This window comes from Betta splendens, chromosome 9, assembly GCF_900634795.4.
Source record: "Betta splendens chromosome 9, fBetSpl5.4, whole genome shotgun sequence".
Classification (NCBI taxonomy): domain Eukaryota; kingdom Metazoa; phylum Chordata; class Actinopteri; order Anabantiformes; family Osphronemidae; genus Betta; species Betta splendens.
Window position 1 is genome coordinate 12929010 of NC_040889.2, and position 25375 is coordinate 12954384.

At 46.4% G+C, this 25375-nt stretch overlaps 3 protein-coding genes and 1 long non-coding RNA gene across 8 annotated transcripts; 2 read left to right on the forward strand and 2 right to left on the reverse strand.

The window, feature by feature from the left end:
- Window positions 1-611: 611 nt before the first annotated feature.
- Window positions 612-9280, reverse strand: LOC114862539 (calcium-activated potassium channel subunit beta-4-like). Of its 2 annotated transcripts, none has more exons than XM_055512123.1 (4): window positions 9116-9280; window positions 7827-7997; window positions 3008-3091; window positions 612-2637 (listed from the first exon to the last, which is right to left on the reverse strand). In XM_055512123.1, exons 1-4 carry the CDS (start codon window positions 9278-9280, stop codon window positions 2401-2403), a joined length of 657 nt encoding a protein of 218 aa, XP_055368098.1. In that variant the 3' UTR covers window positions 612-2400. The 2 variants fall into 2 exon arrangements, with proteins under 2 accessions (XP_055368098.1, XP_029018818.1); XM_029162985.3 differs by having other exon boundaries at window positions 2964-3091.
- LOC114862558 (uncharacterized) lies at window positions 8565-11260 on the forward strand. Its single transcript, XR_003786994.3, has 4 exons — window positions 8565-8861; window positions 9037-10683; window positions 10811-10977; window positions 11114-11260. It is a non-coding gene; the product is annotated as an uncharacterized LOC114862558 (long non-coding RNA).
- Window positions 11261-13834: 2574 nt separating this feature from the next.
- Window positions 13835-21997, reverse strand: LOC114862515 (CCR4-NOT transcription complex subunit 2-like). 4 transcript variants are annotated; one of them, XR_003786986.3, is made up of 16 exons: window positions 21704-21788; window positions 19985-20116; window positions 19746-19818; window positions 19488-19635; window positions 18777-18989; window positions 18461-18540; window positions 18254-18379; window positions 17868-17998; window positions 17649-17769; window positions 17410-17566; window positions 17251-17312; window positions 16942-16991; window positions 16722-16822; window positions 16294-16438; window positions 16048-16199; window positions 13835-15597 (listed from the first exon to the last, which is right to left on the reverse strand). XR_003786986.3 is itself a non-coding variant. In XM_029162921.3 (15 exons), exons 2-15 carry the CDS (start codon window positions 20102-20104, stop codon window positions 16113-16115), a joined length of 1614 nt encoding a protein of 537 aa, XP_029018754.1. In that variant the 5' UTR covers window positions 20105-20116; window positions 21815-21997; the 3' UTR covers window positions 13835-16112. The 4 variants fall into 4 exon arrangements, 3 of the variants coding, with proteins under 3 accessions (XP_029018754.1, XP_029018753.2, XP_029018755.1); XM_029162921.3 differs by lacking the exon at window positions 21704-21788 and adding an exon at window positions 21815-21997 and having other exon boundaries at window positions 13835-16199; XM_029162920.3 differs by having other exon boundaries at window positions 13835-16199; window positions 21704-21728.
- Window positions 21998-24211: 2214 nt separating this feature from the next.
- On the forward strand, window positions 24212-25130 carry LOC114862551 (histone H2A-like). Its single transcript, XM_029163008.3, has one exon. The coding sequence runs from the start codon at window positions 24262-24264 to the stop codon at window positions 24652-24654; it is 393 nt and encodes a 130-aa protein (XP_029018841.1). The 5' UTR covers window positions 24212-24261; the 3' UTR covers window positions 24655-25130.
- The last annotated feature ends 245 nt before the right edge of the window (window positions 25131-25375 follow it).

A 25375-nucleotide genomic window follows, 5' to 3' on the forward strand; every position in this document is an offset into this window, starting at 1 on the left:
GAAAGTTTTATTTTTAATGAATAAAAACGTAAAAATATTTTTGAAATTTATTATTTTTTGGCTTTTTTTGTCATTTGTTATCAATTGAATCAAAAATATAACCACCTTTCCACTTCTTCTGAGGCTTGATCCTGCCACCTGAAGTCTTATCTTCACCACTGAGCCACAGACTTCTACAAGTGCACTCATGTTATTGGAAATATTAAGACATACCACAAGATGGAGGTTAAAAAAACTGATGTGGTTTGTAATTTGTGTGTTTTAAATACTGTTAATTAACATAGCAAATTAACAGAACAGGTCATCACTGCCTAATCACAGACTCACCTGGTAAACATGGATGAACCTGGGTCCAATATGCACATCAGACTTCAAATGATCTCAGATGAGCTTCCACCCGGCGCGGTGTGTTTAGACCCAAAAGTTAATGGGTGTTGATGTGCTGCTGTGCTCAGTGTGACACCTGGGAGGCGTCTGGATGGTGGCTTGTGGCTCCTGGACATGGTTTCTCCTGACACCCGTAGAACAGACTCCTTAGAGAGCGAGAGGACGAGGACTCACCTTGATCTGACAGATCACGTTTCTAGTTATGAAGCCACAGTGGGACAGGGTTTGAAGAGAAAAAGTGTTTTATTTAAAGATCAAGTCTATCAGGCACTAGAGTCATGGGTATCATTAAAAGAGGACAAGGTACAGAAGTATGAGCGTGACGCAGATGCTACAGTAGATGAAGACCGGAGGCATCTTACTGTTATTACACAAGAAGGAACCAAGACACACGAGTAGGAGTAAAAGCAAACGCTCTGTTCCCATGAAGAAGCTAAATACAGTTCAGTTGCTACAGCAGTCACAGCTCAGTATATGGCTTCAGATAAAAGATCTAACATCTGGAACAGAAACACAACGACGTCACTGAGCAGTAAACACACAAGGCTACGGTGAAGCTACGGCTTCGTTGGAGACGACGGACCATGAGAGGCTCCACTCACACAGAGGGAGAAAGAAAATGTGAAGTAAAAATAAAAAGGAAAATGAAAAAGGCACGAGGTCAGATTCAGGGAAGAATTCTGTAGTTTGTCCAGTTCTTTCATGAAGCTACGTCTGACCTGCTCTTTCTACATTCATGAGGAGAAGGAACCAGTCGACTGCTTCACACATGGGTCCAAACGCTGATCCTCAGGACCGTGGCTCCAGCCAACGCATGGAGGAGGAGACGTGTTTACAGAACACCGTCAGCGCCAGCGACGCCTCCTGGTCTGTGGCTGTTGCTAAGCAACGTGTAGTTTCACGCCAGGTCATTTTTAGATTATAGCATGTTGAAAAGGTGATGGAGGAGAGTGAAGATGAAAACTCCCTCTGACACGGTCACATGACCTGCAGCTCCTCAGGCAGACGTGAAGAAGCTCAGTTTTAGCATGTGTATGTTATGAATCAGCACTCATATAACTCTGGCACAGATGAAGCTCAGACAACGGGATGAGCGTTCAGTGACCCGTCGCCTTTTTAAATGATCCTCTAAAGCTGAAATTTCATTCTGGGACCAGCTGTTCGTCCCTCGTCACTAATGTCTGTCAGAAGTTTGACTTTGGTCACTGATCTGATGGATCTGACTGGAGCTGAGGACCATGCTCACCCCAGGGGTCCGTCAGGTCACCCTACTTTACCCACATGGTCTAGATTTTGTCCTGGATTCTGCAGAAGGCGGCGTTTGGCCTGTTGCTGAGACATGAAGCTGTGCTGTGAGGCAACGTCTGTGTTTATTCTGCAGCTCCTCCGCTGGAACCTTACGTTTCCATCCTCAGCATCTCTCTTACAGAATAAAGCAGAGTGTGGTTCGGTGAAATCAATGCTACGCGTCTGCAGGACCGGCGTGTTGCTGCCGTGACGTCAGCATCAGCATCTGCTCCACAGCAGACGTTCCTCAGAGACGCTGGAGCCACATGTGTCGTCTGACTGGACGAGGCCGTCATGAATGTAGGAGGAAGCAGCAGGAAAAATGACGTTGTTTCCTGGAAGTAAACAAACAAAGCTGCTGATGACGAATGATTCTCAGCCAAAGACGCTGATTGACACAAGCTGATGACGTCAGGACTTTGGCTCCATGTAGAAACATGTATGGCTACTGGGAGGCTGGACTACATCAACAGAGGAGCTACGGTTCTTCGTCTCGTTCTTCCTGCCGGCGTGCGGTCTATCACAGCACGAGTGTCATTATTTGCCAGATTCAACTGGCGTCCGAGAGTCGTCCATCGTGATCGTGTGTTCAGGGTAAACCAGAGGAAGCCGCTAATGTCTGTGAACCTGGAGGCATCGCGTGGATCTCCTCAGTGTTCTCGATCGCGGCGCCGCACCGGGACCGCAAACAGCGGCAGGGTCCTGGACGGCGAGGACAGCTCGGGGTCAGAGTTCGCGGGCAGCGGCTCCGCGGCCGCGGCCCCGCGGCGCTCCGGCAGGTCCTGGCACGCTTCGTAGGAGCATTTCCTCTTCTGCAGCGCCTCGGCTCGCACGGCCAGGGAGCGGGCGCACACCGTCAGCAGCACGATGAGCGTGCCCAGCAGCAGCGACACCATGGGCCACAGGACGCAGTGCAGCAGGACGCTGGCGTCGTGGGAGCGGCGCCACAGCACGTCGTCGGGCCTGGAAGAGGGGGAGGCGTCAGCCGCACAGAACCACCACAGCCGCAAACATTCACAAAGTTCCCTGTTCTACTTGTCAGCTTCAATGAGCTCCCACTGGACCCCGCTGGTTCTGAACCTTATGGTGCAGAGATAAAAATACAGCTGGGCCGAGGTCACGGTAAGTAGAGTGTGTGGATAATAGGAGGATCAGCTGACGCAGCACTTTTAGCTCCTGGTAAGAAAATCAGCTGTCTGTGCTTTAATGGATGCAGCTGCAGTAAATACTGCACTTCAGCTACGAGGGAAACACGGAGGCTCAGCAGCGTTGGAACCGCAGCGTCTCACCTCCTCTGCTGGTTGAAAAAGCAGGTGAAGGACTGGCCGCTGACCTCGTTGGTGAAGTAGTCCTCCCACCACAACACGCTGTCCCTGTTTTTCTGGTTGTCTCTCTCGCAGGGAGGGACGTACGAGCACTACCAAGACACAAGGACCAGGCAGTTAGTGGCGCATCATCACCAAACCTCGCCCTCTGGCTTCTGGCTGGAGCTACTCGTCACCACGAGATAAACGCAGCGATTACCCGGCCGGTCTGCCTCTGATTGGCTCAGAGGGGGTCTGCATCATCCTCGTCCACTTTACATTTGGCCTCGGATCCAGACATACACTCCGACACACGAGGAGGCTGATTGGTGGCGGCCTGGGCCGCTTCAGTGTTTCTCATCAGTCACGCTCACACCACCTCCTTAACCCACATCAGCGCCACAGACAACCTCCTGCTTCAGGCGTGTTACACCGTTGGGTACAAACACTGACCGGAGCTGCCGGCGTTCCGGGTTTTGGTTGCTCTGAGCTGCTGAACTGCTGGCTGACGCGTGATCAGCTGTTCTGCTGGAGCTCGGTCTCAGTCTGCGGTTCAGCTCATCGTCAGCTCACCACCCGGCTCGGATCAGCATCCGCTCATCCTCAGCATCACTCAGCCAATCAAACGCGGCTCGCCTGGCGACACCACAAGTGGGTCGCCGTGGAGGATGATTGCGGTTGCCATGGCGACAGGCCGAGGTTACGATTACGTGCGAGTGTGTTCTCGTGTGTGTGCGTGTAATGAGATAAGGGCAGAGCGTGTGTTGACACGTACGGCCTCAAACGTCACAATCAGCTCATTCACATTCAGATGCTCTGGTTTTGGGGTTTTTATTTCAAAGAAGGTCCTCAAATCGGACCTGCCCTCAGAGATTCTGATGGAGGTTTCTGAAAGACTTGATTTTTGTCCTATGCTTTGATTTTGGTCTGGACAGAATCAAACTGAACTGTCGATTTGATCAGTAAAAGGATTCTCAGCCAGTTTGAGGCTTGTGATTATGGATTGAGAACTTCAAATTTAATCCAGTTCTATTATTGGCAGGTTTTTTCATTAGCGCAGAACTGACAAACACTGACAGAAGCTCTTCAGGCCCTGATTTCTCTGAGAGACGAGCAGTGGAAGGAGCAGCTGAGACACAAATGTGTGACAGTGACACAAACATTGAAGTGAGAGCGTCGGAGCACTGATCATAAAAACACAGAGAGCGTCTGATCCACCGACGCCAGCTTAGACGCCACCTTAGACGCCACCTTAGACGCCACCTTAGACCAACACCTGACCTGGGTGCTGCTACGTCGGCCCAGAGACGCCGCCTCCTGGTGGGTGGAGGTGAGATGCTAACGACGCCACGTTACTCAGTGACTCACACTGAGTGATGCTAAATGATCCATGGTTTGAGTGAACACCTGAACCCGACCGGCCTCTGAGCTCAGCTGCTCGCATCGTCCACCTATGAATCAAACCTTGGGTGTGTGACCTGCTTTCTGACGCCTTTCTGTCTGACTCCGGCTCTGCCCAGGGATAAACAGATTAACCCGAGGCCAAGTCCACCTTGTCTGGGCTCATCAGAGCAGGTGTTTGTCCTGAGAGGACACCAGAGATGAAGATCCTTCGCCTCTGCGACGCCGATCACGACAGATGACACGTAAATAACCAAACAAATCACAAACACAATCACATGAAGTATCCTGGATGTCAGATTTACTCACAGCTGGGTCTCAGGATCAACAGACTCTAAAAACCAAGCTCAGCATAAGTAAAAAATAAAAATAAAAACAAAAGTAAAACCTGGTACTAGAATAGACTGGATACGAGTTAGAGACGAGTCAGACCCACACACACACACGCACGCACGCACGCACACACACACACACAAACACACTGCTGCTGCTGTTTCTAGAAGAACAAGGGTCGACAGTAAACTTACGGTTCTAAATAATTAGTCTGGGATCAGAGTTTATGGCTAATATTAAAGTTCTGATGAAGCGTGGGTTCACTGGAACACGATCAGCTGAACCGTGGTGACCTCTTGTCATTTACATTTATAACATAATTAGGTCCTAAATGAGGAAATGACTGGGAGGTAATTGGCCGAGTAGAACCACCACCTGCCTTCACTTCCTCTGCCTCTGTTTCCCGGCTCACAGCAGAATTACATCCGTCTGATTCTACTGCTCCAGCAGTGACTCTGTGCTGAATACGGAACCACGGGTCACAGTACCGCGACAAGGCTTCAGCAGCAGCATCGCTGTGTATACAAACATCTGTTGATCCCTGATGTGAACATCTGTGAACCAGAGCCTCTACAACCAAAGCAGCTTTTCTGCTCTTATGAAGTACTCAAGTTTTAAAATGGTTCTGTGGCACAGAACCAGAACAGAACCGCATGGTCTATCGTTACCACTGAGTCCAAACACGATATTGACAGTGTGTTTGGTCTCTGCACAAACAGCTGTTGTGGTGAACTTGGATTAAAGTCAAGACATGTTGAGGGTCTGTTGACCCAGTTTAGCAGCGCATCTGGTACCGTTCCTTCGACAGCTTCCTTCTAATGTCATGGGAGCACGTCTTCACACACGACCGTGTGCTCCCCGCGCTGCCTGTTCCCACTTCTGTGTTCACCTCACAGGGTCTCGTTAGGACAGGTTCCTGTTCTGACTCGAAACCACGCTTGGTTCTGAGCTGCAGTTTCTGCTGCTTTGGTAAAATCCACGCATGGATCAGTCCATTTAATTTAACTGGAGTCTTCTGAGCCAGAACTCATTAAAGAGAAACAGGGGTTCAGAGCGTTTAACATTGAGTTTACATTTAATTTGCTCCACAGAATCAGAGCGGAGTCCTAATGCCAGCGTCCGCGATCCGCTCAGATGGAACAGATTTAGAGCACTGGACAGAGGTTCTCTGATCTGGCACCAGCTGTTTCACACACTCATCCGTGAAGACGCCGCTGGTCCTTTTATTCCTTCCACACATTATTTCTCCTCTCGTCCCATTTTCGTCCAACCACAGATGATCTAAACTCCTGGCGTGAGCAGCTTATTGAACCGGACTCATTTCCTTTCAGTCGTCTACAGTGCGAATCTAACGTCCTCTGATAAAATCAGGACCTTTTGACCAAAGCAGATGAAGCTAATTATTAGGAAGAGGAGTGATGAAGGTGGACCGACTCCTGCAAACGGCTGGTGTCTGCCACAGACGAGCTGCTGTGGATCTGAATGTCATGTCAGTCATCTGGTCCACAGGCGGCTCCATTAACTAATCGCCCCCTATAGACACAACACCAATTACCTCGTCTCTCAGTCAGCTGGCTCACCGTCCATCACACACACAGTGAACGCGTCTGCAATGTGCCATTAGTCTCAGGTAAAAGGTCAATGAGCTGCCGACGAGCAGAACGAGCCCTTTACTGTTTAATGAGCTCATGATGACGACTGTCCAGTGGTTTGTTGTCTACAAAAACAGAAGCTGAGCTGTGTATCTGTGATTGTCTGCATCAGTTCTTCTATCTATCAGCTGACTGATGAGCGTTAAGCCACACGCACGCGCATGTTGAGCAACTCGCGAGTCCAGGTCATGAAGCGTGTCTCGGCTGGGAAGCACTGAACAAATCAACAACACTCCGTCACTTCCATTCATTATTAATTGCAGTCCTCTGTCACTCAATAACCAGCGCTGCTAAAATCAGCGGCTGCGATGCGGCTTTAAAGAGGTCTTCAATGAAAGGAGGCTGTTTAAGAGCAGAGGTGCCAGTTTGCCTCTTGTCAGCCTGTTAATTACGTTTTCATTCTTGTGTCTGAAGCGAGACTTTCTCCGTATCGAAGGTCACGCAGCGCTGAGCGAGACGCGCTGACATCCATGCGAGCATCCAGCCTCCATCTCCGTTAGACATAAAGGATTTCTGAATGAAGCGTGACTTGTCTCTCCACATCGTCTCTGCCGCGGTCGCCATGACAACTGAGCAGCATCGATGACGTACCAGCTCTCCCCTCTATATTTACTCTGTTGCCGTAGCAACGGACCAGACCTGCACATGGAGCAGAAGAAGTCCTACACACCAACAAACAGATGGACACTAACTCTATTTGCCTGCAGCAGCGCACTCAGCTCTGCTCACGAGTCCGTGGACGCCTGCGTGTTACATACATGTGTGACAGGTGAACAACACGTGGCCCCTTCAGGGGCTGAAGAACTCCCAGGGTCCAAGGAGACAGACCCAGAGGGACAGAACAGAACCAGGAGGGAGTTCACTCAGACCAAACATGGACGCGCATGTTGCGTCCATGTTTACCTCCAGTGAGCTTCAGCTGCACCTCAACATGTTCATGTTAAACAGGGAACACGGCAAGGTCACGGACCATCGGCGGAGGTCCCCTGTTGTAACGTGTTGGCGAAGTTCCGACTCTGCTGGAAACCCTCCAAGGTCACGGCAGGAAGACGAGGCGGAACGGCAGGTTTGTTCAGAATAACCTGCATAGGCGTGAGATGTGCGTAACAGCGGCTTTGCTAGTGAGCCGTGTCTCCTCTGTCCCACTGTGGAAATCGCATTTCCAAACCACGTCATTTCAATCTGAAGCGGTCACTTCCATCTCATTATATCGTTTAAGCTCCTCCGGCCGAGGCTGATAACCGCCCGCCCTCAGCCTGCTTTGTCCACCGCCTCCTGGTGCTGCTCACTGTTTCCCATAGTTCCCTGCGCAACTGGCGTTTTGTGCTCTGCTTTGGAAATTACCTTGAGACGACTTTTTGTGTCAGAGACAGTAAACGCGAAAACAAGAATCTTTGAAGCAGGAGGGGCCTAATGAGACAGAGCTCAGCAGAACTGATCCATGAGTTCGCGTGCGTTGTACCTTTGGGTTGAGAACCAGCTGCTGCTCGTCAAAGTGCAGCAGAGCCACAGAGTTTGACTCCGAGTTGTTGACGAAGATCTGCAGACAGGGATAGAGGGACGTCCCCTTACAGTCGGCGCCGCATGTAAACACACACTCGAACATCTCCTCTGGACGCAGCACCGACACCACCTGGAGGAAGGAGGAAGCACTTTAGGCAACAGCGAGGAGGCACGCGCTGACATACTCCTCACATTCATCTTAGAGACACTTGACCCGAATCTCCAATAACAATGCCAGATCTTCTTGTCAGCTGCGCAGTGGTACGAGTTACCAAAATAAAAGCATTTATGCAACACAGCACTGGGAGCTGCTGATGGCAGCAGGCAAAAAGCTGAGAATAGTCACCACTAGTAAGGTTCATCCTCCGCAGACCACGAAGGTCTGAATTACATTCCCAATGTTACTGACAGCATCATCATTGGTGGCAGTTAGTGCAGGAGACGGTCCCACGAGGACCCGCGAACAGTAAGTGTGCAGGGCCTGAACCCATTTGAATATTTCACATATAAATAAGAGTGATGGCTGCATTTCTTTCCCGGCTCATTAGCAGAAAGGCTGCAGGCATGAAAATAAATACCAGCGCATAATAAATCCGTCTACACGTATTTGATAAGAGTCAGACCCGCATCGCTCAACAGGTCAGTGAGCTGCAGCCACATCCAACTGTGATTTATGTCACGACAGAGTCTGCACCGTCGGGTTGGACGGAACAAAAGGAGCACTTCCACTCTGTGTAATGCACAGGACGCTGCAATAAGCTAACAGCCAAATAAATCACCAGCAGCAGGAGCAACGTGATGTATGACTGAAAACCCCGAGGTTTAATAAAGCTCAGCAGGAAAACAGAGAGGGGGGAGGGTGACGTGAAGGAGCATGAATCCACGCAATTAAAAGTTGAAACCACACGAAGACGTGTCACAGCTTCAGGACGACGAAGGCGATCGGACCCGAGCTGCTGACAACATGTACCACAACATGACAGCAGAACCACAGGTGCGTGTCAGCGGCCACATCACAGGTTGTCCCTCTGTAACTTCGGAACCAGTTGTAGTTCTGGTCCAGTTGGACATTTAAGGCTGATAGTTGAGTAAAAGGATCCGTCTTGTTTGTACGTTACCGCTAAAGAGTCTTACCCGTCACCTACTACTATTATTACTATTACTACTAGAACCAGCGCCGCCATCCCTCCACGTCCGCAGCTCCGGCTCCGACGCACCGGGGCGGGCGCCGCTCGCAGCCGGACTCACCGTGCAGTTGGCCGGCTTGCTCTGGAGGCTCTGCAGGGTCGGGCTGAGCCAGCAGAAGCCCAGGATGAAGAGGCTGAGGATCCCGCAGGCGATCAGGAACAAGCCCAGTCTGATGCTCTTGTCCTCGGCCTCGGAGTACTCGTACGACACCCGGATCTTCGCCATGGCAGACCCGCGGAGACCTCCGCCGGCATGGAGGAGAGGAGGAGGAAGAGGAGGATGGAAGGATGGAGGAGAGACAGAGACAGAAGCGGAGAGAGACTGGGAGCGGGAGAGGGAGAGAGAGAGAGAAAAGGCAGAGAGAGAGAGAGAGAGAGATTGAGAAAGAGAGGGAGCGGGAGAGACTGAGTGGGTGAGTGAGGGAGAGAGAGAGAGATGGAGGCAGAGAGAGAGAGGGAGAGAGAGAGAGATGGAGGCAGAGAGAGAGAGAGAGAGAGAGGGAGCGGGAGAGACTGAGTGGGTGAATGAGGGAGAGAGAGAGAGGCAGAGAGAGAGAGAGAGAGATTGAGAAAGAGAGGGAGCGGGAGAGACTGAGTGGGTGAATGAGGGAGAGAGAGAGAGGCAGAGAGAGAGAGAGAGAGAGAGAGATGGAGGCAGAGAGAGAGAGAGGAGACCTGTTCTGACCTGTTTTCATCCACGTCTTTATTCTCTGTTTCCTGCTCGTTTTCTCTCATCTGTTTTAATCCTGAACAATCAGAACCTTCAGTGTTAAACAGTCATTTCAGCGACTGCTGGTACGTTTCAACAGGAGGAGTAGTCCTCATCTCTGACAATGAATGTAAATACTTTAATTGTATTAAACACTCAGTCACATCGGTTAAAAACAAGAAAGAATCAAATCAAAGTTTGTGACGATGATGATGATGATGAAAGTGGAAATGTGGAGAAAAAAGAGCCAAACGTGAGACAAAAATCTTGATAAACATAAATTGAGGCAAGAATCAGAAATTAAAATGAAAACAATAATCACACACAAACATCTTTAACATTTAATCATAACAACAACAGCAGGAAGCCCATAATGTTGTTTGTTTATCCACTCAGCAGATGTTTACATACAAAAACCAGGATCTATCGTTTGGGGACCATAAAATGGGAAAAAATGTTTTATGATCTATCTAAAAGTAGTTTTTCTGAAACATTAGCTGCCTCGTGAGATGAGGTAAACCAGCAGGAACAAACCAAAGCACTCATGTGGTTTCCTTCAGCCTCGCTGTGCTGTGTAAAAACAAACCTCCGTCCCTCGTCCTTCAGTTAAGAAGCTTATCTCATTCTGCATGTGAGAGAAGCATGAGCAGCCACCGGCCAAATAAAACACAAATCTGGGCTGAACCACGAGGTTCACCGGGGCGATCGAACAGCACTCAACCCGTAGAGAGAGAGAGAGATGTACAGTAACACCGCAGCACACGGCCCAAATTAAGAACCCAGTTCTTTGTATTGTCAGAATGATGTGGTCCAGTGTCATCTACGGTCGACACCCGGAGCTCATGACCCACGGGCCCTGACCGAGCAGCGAGCACGTTTCCCATCTTCAGAATCAGCAGGAGTCTGCCACTTGTTGGATGGTGAGTTTGTGAGTTTTCTCATCTCCTGTATTTATTGTGATTAGTGTACTTCATTACTTGCTGTTGTGATGACACAAGTTTTTATATCGATCGGCTGAGCTTCATTACATCACCTCTGTGCTGGCAGGGTCTAATCGCAGTGAAAGATGCAGCCAAGCGTCCGAAACGGCCTCCGAGGACCAAGCGATCAATGGTGAGACGGAGCCGCATCGATCCCGGTCCACCTGAGCCGGTAGAAGAGTCCGGCAAGCGGGAGCAAGGAACTTGTTGAGAAATCTAACAACACAAAAGCTGGTGGGTGTTCATACACAAGCTGTTCTCGTTTTCTGTTTGGCCAGTGTGTCCCAGTTCAACAGTTTGTGCAAATCTGGGCAAACAAACCCATATTTGAATCTTTTATAAAGGGAGCGTTTGCTTTTCTTTTTTTTAGGTCTCTGCTGACTCCTTGGTGCTAAATGGCGCCCTGTCTGGGTTTGTGCTGAGATGAGACCACATCTCATCTAGCTCCAACAAACGTGATAATGTGTGAAGGGTTATTAGTAATAAACCAGCTTCTGTATGTGTAGAATGTGCTGAACTGTTGCCCTGTTGGACTGATTTACCCTCACAGCACCTGACAGGCAGCTACCACGTGGACGTTCAACTGCTGCTATCTCTCACTGTTCCTTGACACTGAAGTGCCCCCAAATACTCGTCTTTGGTAACCGATAATTCACTGATAACAGCACATGAAAATCACCTGCTGACACTAATCCAGAGTTTTCACCTGCAGCATGACGCAGCTATGGCTGCAGTCGACCGCTGCCTTTCAGGCTCCTGGATCGTTTTATCCGTCCTCATCTGGGGCCGTTGCATAAAAGCGACGCGCTGAAAGCCTGCAGCATTATGCGCTGGTAATCAGAGGGGCATGTGGCAGGATTATTATCATCTCCGCAGATCAAAAGATTACAAATAATAACGGACATCAGCGTGGAAGCACATGGGCCACGTGTCCCTGCTGAGAGCTGGAAAACAATCCGCACAGCAGCATGAAAATACAACCGTCACGCGCTCAACAACAACAACAACATGTTCACGTTAGTTTTACACATCTGTGGTAAAAAATGAATGTGAAATGTAAGGAACAAATGCAAAGGGCGAGCTGTGAGGACAGTTGGTTTCCTCTGTGGATGGGATTTGGCTCTTCTGACATAAAGCAGCAGAAAAGACTGAACCAACAGTCAGATAAAGCGATTAGGCTGCACAACATTTGCAGAAGCAACATTTGGCTGAAAATCCCAGCAGTGGTCGACAGACGGGTAATATCCCTCATTATGGACACGACTGAAATCACTGAGAAAGCAACGTGGAGCCGCGGCGCCACATCAGGTCGTCTGCGGACATCAACGAGACCGGAAGGTGAAGCAACAAGATGATGAAGGAGTCAGACTGAAGAACAACAAAAGGTCCAAACACAGCGAGAGCGAACCGAGCTAATAAAACTTTACCTGCTAGAAAACTCCAGCAAACAGTCACCATGAAGGCTCTGCATCAGTCTTTGACTCTTAGCCTCAGTTACAGCTTCTCAGTTACTGCCGTTATTATGACGCAGAGACTTTCCTCATTCTTTCTTTCTAGACATTGCACATGTGCAAATAATGGAATGTTGCTGTTCAGTTACTTTTGTTCAGTTTGGTTCTTCAGCTCAAGTCGAGTCCTATTTGTTCCTCAGAAGCTGCTCAGTCGTTTCCTAAACTGAACAGATGACTTTAATCTCCACTGTCTGCAGTAGAATCTGCTCTGCTGCTGCTTTTATCACCTCAATACATCTCTTTTATTGTTCTCACATTAGTGTTCAGGGAACCAGAGCGTATTTCTGTCTCTAGTTGTGTTTGTGTGTGTCTTTACCTCAAGTTGTCTCCATCACACTTCATCTGCTGCAGCTGTAATGAAAAGTCAATACGTTAATTTGTTGATAAAGAAAGCATGGAACATTGTTGTATTGTCAGGTCAGATAAGACTACAATTTATCAATTTATCCCACAATGGGGCAATTATTTTGTTTGCAACAGCCATAGACAGTTATCAAAGAACAAACAGGCAAAACAGGATAAAAAACAGTGACAATATTTTTTAACTGTGCAAAAGATACTGAGCAAGACAAACTGTGCAATATGTTGTGCACTTTTAAAGAAACAAAATCAAACGTGGATGAAAGGTGGGAGTTTGAGATATTAGATATTCGTCTTAAAAAACAAATACTTAAAATACAAATATACAAACATTACAAAGGTACACACAGTGATACACACTATTCATATATTATTCACCACATGTAGAATATGATTGGTCTCACTGGCATCATGGCACATTAAACGACCAAAAATAATAACTAACATTTTATTTTTCATTTTGCCTCCTGCAGCTGTTCTTTCTTTAGCAAATGGCGCCATCATGTGGACAGGCCACTGAACCAGCTGATCCATAACTATTGACAGTCTAATCAAACTGACGTCATAATAACGAAAAAAAACAGCTGTGGTCTGAGGTTCAAACATCTGCAGACTCCAGCTGTTGGGACGTCTGGCTTCTTTTTAATTTCTGTCACTATAACTAATTTAGACTGACAAACATGAGCAGTTTGAAGATGTGAACCTCAGTAGCCGAGAACCTTGAACTACTTAGTTTTTGCTGATGCAGCTTTTACTTCTAGCAGATCACTGTTAAGTTTTATCTAAAAGGAAACATGGATGAGGAAAAACAAGACAACATCACTAAAGTGGATCTTTGGCCGGTCGGGGTCCGGTTCTCCTGCTGACAGATGTGTCCTTTGGATCAACGCCTGGATCAGGGAGGTTTGGGATCCTGTGCAGAGACAGACTGGGAAAACTGGGATAAGAAAAATCAGCTGTAGGAAAATTAGCGCAAGTTGCAACTTCTGTTGGAGATGACTTTCAATATCACAGATGTTTAATTAGAGGTGGAACAGCATTAGATAATTATTAGATAAGGAACATTTAATGCTAAAAAAATGTATGCACAAGAATAAACACTTTGCATTCACGGGTGTGTAGTAGCACCAATGTCTCATCACCTCTGACTCCTAGGTTTGAGTTGTGTGGTTTTAATCTGTACACATTCAGTTCAGTAAGAAACAACAACTAGAGTCAACTTTCAGTTTCATTACCAGAATATTTATTTGATTCTTTTATCCTATTAAAACACTAGCTGCCATATTTAATAAAACAGCCAACGGCCTAGTGCCTCAGTCCTCATCCTCCAATCGAATCGTCTCCAACAGGTCACATGGGGTCTGTGGGCGTGTCCTTGGCGTTGCTGCTGCAGTGTGAAAGAGCTGGCCCCTGTAGTTATGGCAACCAATGTTGTATCGAGAGCAACGGCTGCTGCCAGAAGGTGGTCGGTGTGGGCGGAGTCGGTCGTGGTCCCCTGTCATCAGTTGCCATGGTGGTTTCCGTAGTAACGGGAAGCCTAGTATTGCATCACTTACTAGCGGCCAGCAGAGGTGCAGCACCTCCTCATTTTAGTCAAATTCCTTTTTTTTGTTTTTCCTCTTTTTCTTACAAATGCTGCCTCCTATATAAGTGTGTACATATATATATATTTAAATATATATATACATAATTGCATTTTGGTGCCTCCTGGAGGGAATTTCAAAGTAAAATGATGTTTTCCTATAAAAAAAAAAAAAAAAAAACTTGGCGTGATATTGCCTTGTGGAGATGCAGTGACCTTAAAGAAAGAAGTTTGACTTTTAGGAAATTTACAGTTTCTTACTGAAAGTTCAGTTTGGAAACTGAAGTTTTATTATTTGAAGCCGTCAGCTTAGTCTGAAGACCGGAAACTGTCGTACCTGAAGCCAGACCAGACGTAACGAGAGTAATCTACCAGGCTATGCAAAGCTGTCAAATGTCTTTGCAGTCGCACCCAAAACATGCTTTTCCCCAAACATCGGGTGTGTGGGTTTGGTTCAGATACAGTTTGTGGTCTTCATACCAAACCAACCATCCACCATTCAGTAAAAACGGTCTGTGGACATCTACCACTGCTGTTCAGTGGCAACTGGATCTAGGTTTACTTCCTGAAGGCTCTGGAAAACTGATGAAGCCTTCCAGATGCAAAACAAGTCCAATTTCCACTAAACAGAAGCTTTGGGACAAATATGACCTGGGTGAAACACGTACATCTGACGTGAATGTTCTCTAAATGTCAAACTTTGCCTGCAGCATCATAGTACAGGTCACAGCTGTACTGAGTTGTTGTAGATGATGGACAAGTGCTTAAAAAAATCAGACATTAAATATTAAAAGTAAATAAACAGGTGTTTGTGTGGTCAGAGCAGGAACTGTTATGTTGGGACAACTAAGAGAGATGAAAAACAGTGCATGGAAACTCACTGACAGCAGGTGTTTGACAGGTTTAGTCCTGAAGGCGTAGTTCCCTGCTTGACCTTCTCCTGTGGTCATTCTATTTAGCTTTCTACATGCCATCAAACTTGATGTTCAGACAAGTCGGGATTCACAAAACAAGTGGAGGTGACAATAGCCTGAAGCCTTCAGGAGCAATCAGTGATATCTATTAATATACCACTTAGAAGATCCCCCACAGAGATCTGCTGCCAAAGTTAATGACCACTGCAGAACAAAACTATTTTAAAACTATGTTGTGTGAGAACTAATCGGCTTAGCGCTAAATCAGAGGATTTGTTGACAATAAAAATTGAAAAAAAAAAAAAAAATAGAAAAAATTCTAATTTAGGAAAATGCTGCTGCTTCAGGCGCAACATAACAAGCCATAAAAAAAGATATTTTTTCTTCTTTTATTATGAAATAGTGCTACAATGTACATTGCAATTCCTGTCCTGACTGCTCACCATCTGCTGCTGTGTGTGTGTTTAGATTTTAATGCTGGACAAACCTGGTAAAAACAAAAGGAGATGATAAATATTTTCAGTTCCTGCCAAAGGTCAGTAGAGTAACACAGTGTAAAATAATTATCCATCCCCACAGGTGATTTATTCTGCGTTAAAATCTGAATCTGTTTAAAAGCTTCTCTAGACAAAAATAGAGAATAATTCTTAAGACGGAATAGAAACACGAATCACGTGGTGTGATGGACAGTTATTTAGTGCTTGTGTCAGTGTCGTACTGTGCTCTCTTTAAGTCTGTGCTCCACATAACAGACCAACTGAACCAAACTCATGAAGGGGTGGGAAAAGAACAACAACAGAAATGAGGTAAAGAGCAAACAGAAATCAGAACAGAGTCAAATGAGGAACTCTACTGAGATTTGGGAGGGCAGAGGTCCCCTCCCCTCCCAAGTCCTTCATGGCCAGATTCACTTTGAGTGTGTGGAGGTAGAAAAAACCTAAATGGGCGATGAGTGATGAGCCAGGAGGACCAATGGCAGGCAGGCAGGAGGCGGGGAGCCAATCAGAAGGCCTGCTGGGCAGGGTTGTAGTTGAAGGTGGAGGGGACATGAGGTCGTTCTTCTAGCTTGTCATACTCCAGATGAAACTCCTGAACACAGTGACAGCAGTCAGCAGCAAACCCGAGTCCTTCACCTGCGTTACCTGCTGGACACGCTCACAACGCTCACTGACAACCTGCTCACCTTGGCCACCTTCCTCCAGTTGAGGCAGTCGAAGAAGTAGTAGGTCCCTCTCTCGTAGGCATTGGTCTTCAGCGTGGGCTCCATCCCTGGAGCTCGAGTGATCCAAACCCGCTCCTCTTTATGGTACCGCCAGTCCCTGTTAAAGCTGGAACAGTACACACAAACGTTTGCCTCTGTGTCTGATTAGGAGCTGGAAAACAGTTTATAGAAAACACACAAAAACTATTGCACTGCTGAATTCAGCTGGATGTTTGCATTACGGGTTTAAGGAGTGGGAGCTTTATATCGTAGCACTGCTTCCTTCAACTGCTTAATGAAAATGAAATCTGAATTTACCCTGCAAGACTTTAGTTTACACAGATGTCACTGACAGGTTTTGTTCAATCACGTGACAGTTTAAAGATTCGACTTTTAATGTGTGTTCTCACAGTTCTACTGCAGCCAACAGTTGTAGTAGGTCTCCCCCGTTCATATAGTAGAGATAGAACAGCAGATCTTCACCATACCGAGACAACTTGATAGCTGCTAACTGCGAACGAGGAAGTTTAATTAATTTAATTAATCCAGTGACAGTTTTACAGCTAAGACATTAAATCACTGACAATACTGTCAGTTCAAATGAAAAGAATCCTGTGATTGAGCACAAACCTTGTCTCGTATGTGGATGTTTGTTAAATACTCTGAGGGGACGTGGAAGTCTGAAGGAAGAGGACAATTAAAAACAGAGACTCAATAAAGATAAACAAAGAGTTAATCAAGTTGTAATTTATCACATTACAACAGCATTAGTAAATTTTGGCCTTTTGGAAGCCAGACGAGAATAAAAAATGCTGAACCTTAGCTTTATTTGTGCCTCAGAGGCATTAGTTACTAACAGGTGCTTATTTATACAGAATCATGGTCATCCTGTTTTAGTCCCCCAGTTCAAAACATTTTTAGTTTTACATTCAGACTCACCTATATCTTGTGGTCGACATGGAGCTGATGCCCAGGGAGACGCAAACTTGGGATAAAGATTTCTGATAAACAGACAAAGATACACATTCAAGTTCACAAAGACAGAAGAGTAATTTGGGGAAAATGTGTGCAGTGGTTGCGTTTGTGTGTCCATCATACTCGGGTGAGTTGAGGTTGAGGCCAAGCGTTGTGAGATCGGAGCCCAGTGCCAGGTGGACCATGCCAGGGTCCGTCTCTGCCGCCCGGATGAATGTCAACAAGCCGATCATACCAAACTGATCCGTTACCATGCCAACCGGGATGTTGGTCACACGCCCTAAGACACACAACAGAGCCCCACAATGAATTCCAGTGGAGCCATGGGTCGTTGGGATGCCCTCAGAGCGCGTGTTCCTCACCGTCAGGAAGCACCTGAATCCCCTTCTTCTGCTGGTTGTTGTTGCTTGGTGCAGAGCTCTTATCCCCGGGAAACTTTGGACCATCTGAGTTAGAGGTGGGCTTTCCTGATGAGTTCAGATTCTACCCGAACCAAAGATTTTTGGAAAGTCAGCTATGAAACAACTGGAACAATCCAGTAGACAAAGAAAACAGGAAATAAACTGAAAAATTACTACAACCGTTTTGCTGTCTTCATTGGTGCTGGTGGGGTCTTTTGTTTGGTAGTTTGGCCCTGGGAGTGCTGGGAAATCTTCGTTATGGATGGAGAAGTCCTGCGACTGCTCACTGGACGGTTTCGTTACCATACCAACTGGTAAAAGTGGAGGAGGAGATCGAATAGAAACATGACTGTACATGTAGTTTTAGTGCTAATATTGCATATTAAACAGTCAGCTAATTTTCTGAAACTGGCTTTGGATGCACTGAGTTGCTTTTTGATCAGAATCAGAGCGCACCAGCACCACTACAATGCCGAGTCAAGTGGATGAAACGTTAACTCTTGCACACAAGCTCAAGAAAAGAAGCTTTGCTGCCCTTTCACCACTTCAAGCGTGCTGTGTCTTACCGTAGGGAGCACGACCGGCCAGCGGGTTGAGCAGCGGAGTGGGGTTCGATCCTCCATCCCTCCGACTCCGGTCTGCTAACGCTGGAAAATCGGACAAGTCCAACCCCGTCACATTCTCACTGCCATCTGACCAGGACAGAGAAATTAGTAAGTACCATAAAAAACATCTCAACTTCTACTGATGCATGAATGACAGTCTTTTTGTACCTGTGCCATTGAAGATGTTGTTGGAGAGCGCGTTGTTCATGCTGAAACCTGGATTCCTGTTCACCCCAAACCCTGACATACTGACACACAAGCAGACAGGATTAAGCAGCAGCAACTAGAACAGACATCATAGGGCTTTAGCAGGAAAAGCTACATCAGTACTCAAACAAATCAAACAGATGAACCTGAATAAAAAGAAACATGCTGTCAATCAAACCACTGCACATTGGTGGACAGACTACTTAACTTGATTTTAGACTCAGTTACTCTTTAGTTTAAACAGCAATGAAAATGATCATTAGCGGTGACGGTTTACCTGTTAATAGTGAAAGGCTGCCGCGCCTGCTGCTGCTTGGGCATTCCAATGATGCTGGGTGACGATCGGCTAGGACTCCCCATGCTGCCGCTCCTCCCTGCTCCACTGCTTCCTCTCTCTCCTGCTCCCCCCATGCCTCCTGCCTGCCCTGTCGGACCTCCCACCTGCTGGCTGTGGTTCAGCACACTCCTGCTGCTCATCGGTAGAATTCCCCTGCCGAGACACAGAAACAGAGTAAGATTGTGCTTGGATGGTTTGTGGCTTTGAAGCACAGTTTGATGCTTGCAGAACGTAACGTGAGCAGCTGTGTCTGAAACAGGGACACTGAGGTTATGTGGTACAAGTCTGAGCATTCAGACTGAAAGAGAGGCCACTCTGGTGGAAGTGTTTACTGGTGAGACAATGAAGACGTGTGTGAGTGAAAGACTGATGACTTTAAAGCAAAGGTTTGGAAAAATATGGGACTCATCTAAGCAGTAGGAAACCTCACGGTTTCCCCAATGCATTACTGATAGCGCCAGTCCACAGACGTTTACAAGATGTTTTGTGTTGGCCAACAATTGAAGATAAAATAAGAGGAATGAACATGCTTTAAATGACACTGTGATGCCACATTTGCACCATGAACCAAAACAGAAAACCAATACCAAGACAGATGACCTGTTTCATATGTAGTAGGTCTGTACTTAGTGGTTTAACATGAACATGTACCGGCTCGGTGACGGGGGCGTATGCATGGTGCCGGTGTTGGGTGTAGATGCATGACTCGAGAGCTGGCTGCTGGACTGGTTCAGCCCACTTCGACTTAACGGAGGCGCCGTGCTGCTGTTCATCCCTCGCATGGGGAACCCCAAAGCACCTGCAGAGGCAGAGATGCCACTTTAATTCTACACTAACTCATTTGAGCTACATTTTGGCAGCATGCTGTCTCCTCAATGCTTGTGTGACTGGTGAGTGTGTTTATCTTACTCTGTGGGCCATATAAACTGGCTCCTAGCTGTGATAATTGACCCGTTGAGGAAGCAGAGGAAGACGCCAGCATCTGGAGACAGAGGACACTTTCATTAATTGATTTTGCTAAAATGATTTCAGACTATTTTGAGACTCAGACCAGCCTTAAAAGGATGTAACGCTCTCAAAATGACAATCTTTCAAATTTTTGATAATGAAATATTTCTGCTTCATAGCAGAGATGAGGGTTAACTTACGTCTTTTTCGTTTCGGTGGGGAGGGAACATAGACTGTTGGCTGTAGTAGAGGCTGGAGTCATCTGTGTAGTCACTCTCTACCCCTCCCTCCATAAACTTCTTCCGATTAGCACCAAACATGCCGCGTGTCACCTAAAAATGCAGCCATAGATGACGGACACACTGAATAACGAGTTGCTGAGGTGAACCTGCCTAATTCCTAAAATTGTCCCAAAACAAATTTTAGAGCTTTGTCCAAAAATAGCAGGTGTATTTGTAATAATGAAATCACTATAACGATGACATAAACAGTGTCTTCAGCTTCTAAAGTATAAAAACGTTCTTGTATATTTCTGTATTGTAAGAAAGTAAACACATTAATATCATCAGGATTAGTCAATAACAGATGGCGTTTTAGTTTCCATCTCTTAAGAATGCAAACATTATAATCACAGTACCACACAAAAACAAAAGAACAAGTAGTTGGTTTTGGTCGTTCCTGACGCTTTGTCTGATCCTCAATGCTGTAAAACGTGTCCTCCTGTGTATCAGGAAGCTTTATCTGTTTCCTATCCTAGCTCACTGCCAGCTTGAACGGCTCAGTCGTTAGCAGCATGTTAACACACAAAAGCTAATTTTGGACAAATCAGCAATAGCAAAGTCGTTCAAAGCGGTTTAGTGCCAGCAAAGATTGTGCATAGTCGGTGCAAAGCTGATGCTACAGATGAGCTGATAACGGAGAAACTTCACTGGCAGCACGTATTCTGGTGCAACTGTGTACGACAAAGGTTCTTATCACCCAAGTTCGACATTCTTGTTCCGAAAACAACTTGCACTATTAACAGATCACACTTACTTAGCTAGTGGTTACTTTAATCATACAATCTGAAACCATGCATAATGCGTAACAATTGGCCACTGCGTTCTTTCAGAGCGGGAGATGTGAAAGCCTGGATCCACGGCGATCTGTCAGGATTACACCTGTTTAGCAGAGTACCTGCCCCCCGTCCCAGCAGCAGGCCACGGCGCAGCTAACGCCTCTGGGAACCGGTACAACATGTGCAGCGCAGCTCTAACGCTGTCATTTTCCAGCGTGTGCATTTTTATGCACGCACCTGCTGTAAAGACTAATCTAACTGAACAGCTAGCGCTACTGTCGTTGTTTCAGAGTCGCGTTAAAGGTGCAGCACTGTCGCAAAAAGCTAATGTTAGCAACGGAAGCTAATGCTAGCTTATACACTCTGTCTGCACGTTATTGTCAAAGCTACGCGCTTATTCTCGGCGTTTAAAATAAACTGAGATATGCCGCTTCGCGTGGTCTGTGTGACTGTCAAATTAATAAGAAATAATAGCTGCAACTGCCCAGTTAGGTGTCAGATACAAAGGGCTGCTACTAGCTAACGAGCGCACGTAAACTAGAGGCTACCTTCGTTCTATGTGAAAACATACGGCTGTTAGCACGTCAGCTAACACTAACCACAAAGCCAGCTAGCAGGCTAAAAGCAAACGAAAGCGGCGCCACGGGAGCGTGTGTAAGCGGCTAGGCAACGGGCTGGCGCCCGGTGGACTCCGTTTATACGCACTTGTGCAGACGGGCCACTGAGCAGAGGGGAACACGGTGAGCAGGCGTGTTTGTTCGGGTTCGGGCCTGGTGCGCCTCCGTCGGTTAGTTCCCCAAAACAACAACAATGAGAAACAAAACCCGGCCGCGACCGATCACAGCCGCGTTTTCCCACTTGCCTTCATGAACCGACTCCGCGATAACGCGCGCATGAGTTGTGTTTTGCTTAAATGGTCGTTTGGTGGGAACCTGCAGGGAAAAGAAAGTAAAGGAATAAAAGAGGAGCTCACCGCATCAATCTTTCTTCCCCGCTACAATCCAAGATGGCCGACATCACTCCGCCAATCAGCGAGGATACTGAGATGATTCTGATCCCTGAGCCCATCACTCTACTCTACTGTGTGACCCCCACATCATTGTACTCTACTATGTGACCCCCATCACTCTACTCTACTGTGACCCCCACATCATTGTACTCTACTATGTGACCCCCATCACTCAACTCTACTGTGTGACCCCCACATCATTGTACTCTACTATGTGACCCCCATCACTCAACTCCACTGTGTGACCCCCACATCATTGTACTCTACTATGTGACCCCCCCATCACTCAACTCTACCGTGAGCCCCCCTCCACTCCACTATACTGTGCCCCCGATCATTTGACTCTACTGTCTGAACCTGAGCCCATCACTCTACTCTGTCTAAGCCGCATATCAAACTGCGGTCCTCGAGAGCCAGGGTCCCCGCTGGTTTTCCAACTCTCTGCTGATTACCTTGAACAGGTGTGTCAGTTGGCTTATCCAGCTCTTGGTTAACTTAACACACCTGATCTAGGTAATCAGAGCTGGGGCAGGGGGATTTGGAAAACCAGAATGAGTGGCCCAAGTTTGAAACCCTGAGCTCCATCATTCTAGGCTACAGTCAAGTAAAGCAAGTCTTTGAATAAATTCCACTCACATTTGATCCATAATTTACAGCTAAATATAACTACACCATATTACACATTAGTATTTAAAAAATTAAAACTAGTAAATATATGGAGATGCGTCATTAGCTAAACTTGGAACAAATGAGTTATTAAAACACTGAATTCTGGTTTTGGTGCAGTAGCACATTTCAACACATGACACCGTTAATAGTCACGGCTCCATGAAAGTCCGAGTCTCAGAATCTAGGGTTAACGCACGTAAACCTTGCGACCAGGGATGTCTGGTCAGTGAAGAGTCGACTACCTTCTACTTCTACTTCTTTATTGGCGGTTGGTAAAAAAATTGATAGAAAGGATCGACTTCTTCTACGGAGTTTTTATGATGAATCTACTGCCACCTACTGGCGCTCTGTGGACTTGTCCCTGTGGATTTTACTTCGACCGGAAAAAGTATTAAACATGTTCATGTTTTATTCTTGTTCAAGATGTATAACTCTAAAACCTTTCTCCTCTAAATGTTTTAACATGTTGGACTGCAGATTAACTTTGTGAAAATAAGATTTATTGTTTCATTTTACCCAACAGTAATAATAATTGTGTTATGTTAGAAATGCGATGTTTGACATTATTTTGAAATATAAAATCGTAACCGGAAGCGCAGTTACCGTAGATAACTGGCGGACTCGCGCCCAGTTGGCGTCCTTCAATCACGTTCGCATACTACATTAAAAAGGTGCGAATCTTTACCTGTATTGTTATGTTAATTTTTGATAGAACATAAACATAATTCAAATGAGTGGTCGGAGTAGGGGAGGCAAAGGACTCGGCAAAGGCGGAGCCAAGCGGCACCGTACAGTTCTCGGAGACTACAGCCAGGGTATTAATTACACAGACAGGGCCGCACTCTACGGCTTCGGAGGCTGAACGATTTCACCTCCAAACAACCAAAGGCACGTCACATAAAAGCCTCAGTCCTGTTCATATTAATTTATTGTTACATGTGGTTCTGTTAAATTGCCCGTTTCCATACGAGCGTTTAGTATTAGATTTCAAAATCGACGTTCTTCTCTTGCTTTTGACTAGGACATAAAGCTGCATAATGACATCACATGCGTATCTACAATATCAATTATTCTATCGCCGTCCTACCTACAATTACTTCATTAAATAGTAGTTGTACACCAATCTTTATCTCTAACCAATGTCTTTGTCACGATTCTTCGGTTACCGTTTTGCTTATATAGCGTAAAATCTGAAACGTGATTCTGCATCAGTTAAATGCTGGCGTTTAGGAAGGTTATGGTTAAACGAAGAGTTCTTTAACCCTTCAGAAGTCGGTTTACACAATGGACGTGTAGGAAAACTATCTCGAATGACTGGTGTACAACATGTCAGTGTTACTGTAACACCGGGACATGGGCTCGCGCGTGCTACAGCGGACATGGACGTCTCATTTTTATTAAACGTCTAAACAAAACAAATCCATGAACAAGTAGCCTAGATATAATTAATCAGGCTATGTACACAGAAAATGACACCAGCAAAATAAAAATAAAACGCACCTTGACGTAATTAAGCAAGCTTCACATCTATATATTTGTAAAAAATTATGTTTTATTTTGTAGTGCGCAGATGTCGTGAAGCGGAAGTCTCGTAAATTTATAAAATGACGGAAGTGTTTCTGATTGGCAGACCATGTTACAGTCAAACCTGCCCAATCAGCGACGAGAAAGAACCTATATAAGTGGGTCTGGCAGTCGTAGGGCTAGTTCGGTAATTGTGCCATAACGAAATTGAATAAACTATGTCTGGAAGAGGGAAGACGGGCGCCGGCAAAGCCAGAGCTAAGGCCAAGACCAGATCCTCCAGGGCTGGACTCCAGTTTCCCGTGGGTCGTGTTCACAGGCTGCTGCGCAAAGGGAACTACGCAGAGCGCGTCGGAGCCGGAGCCCCCGTCTACCTGGCGGCTGTTCTGGAGTATCTGACCGCTGAGATCCTGGAGTTGGCTGGAAACGCTGCCCGCGACAACAAGAAGACCAGGATCATCCCCCGCCACCTGCAGCTGGCCGTCCGCAACGACGAGGAGCTCAACAAGCTGCTCGGCGGAGTCACCATCGCCCAGGGCGGCGTCCTGCCCAACATCCAGGCGGTGCTGCTGCCCAAGAAGACGGAGAAACCCGCCGGGAAGGCCAAGTAAACTGGACTGCACAACCCACCCAAAAAACGGCTCTTTTAAGAGCCACGCACTTCCTCTGAAAGAGCTGCTTCCTGTTTATACTAACATATCGCGATTTTTAATACTCTTGGTAGAAACAGTTGCGTTGTTCTTTGTAGTTCAGGTCACATGGGTCAACGACTGTTACTGGAGCTGTCTGCAGCTTTACTGGGGTCAAATACACATCAGACCTGGAAGAATTACAGCCTCTGAAATATAATAATAAACACGAGCTGTGTCACTTCATTATTACAAATCCCACAGTGGGAACAGTGCATCTTCAACAGCTCAGTGTTATTAGGACAAACCTAAGCTGGGGATGAATATGCTGAATTCTGGTATACAGTACAAGGACATGATAGGTGAGAAGTGTATGTAAGAAATCATGGGTGATTATTATTGCACATTATGAATATTGTTTACAAAATGTAATAATAAAACAAACTTGCCGGACTTCACTGCTGTGTAAGTGCATCCTCTTTTTGTCCTGTTATTTTCAGACAGATTGTAAATTCTGAGATTCTAAATAAAATGTATTGGATTTAATGTGTACAGGTTAAATTTGACATCACATTTGGGCAGCTTTAAATGCAGGAAAGTAAAAAACTGCACAGCAGCCGTTTTTCCACCACTGTCCAATATTGGTGCTTACACCTACAATAGAACGTCACCATCCTACATGGGACATGTCTGCACAACTGTC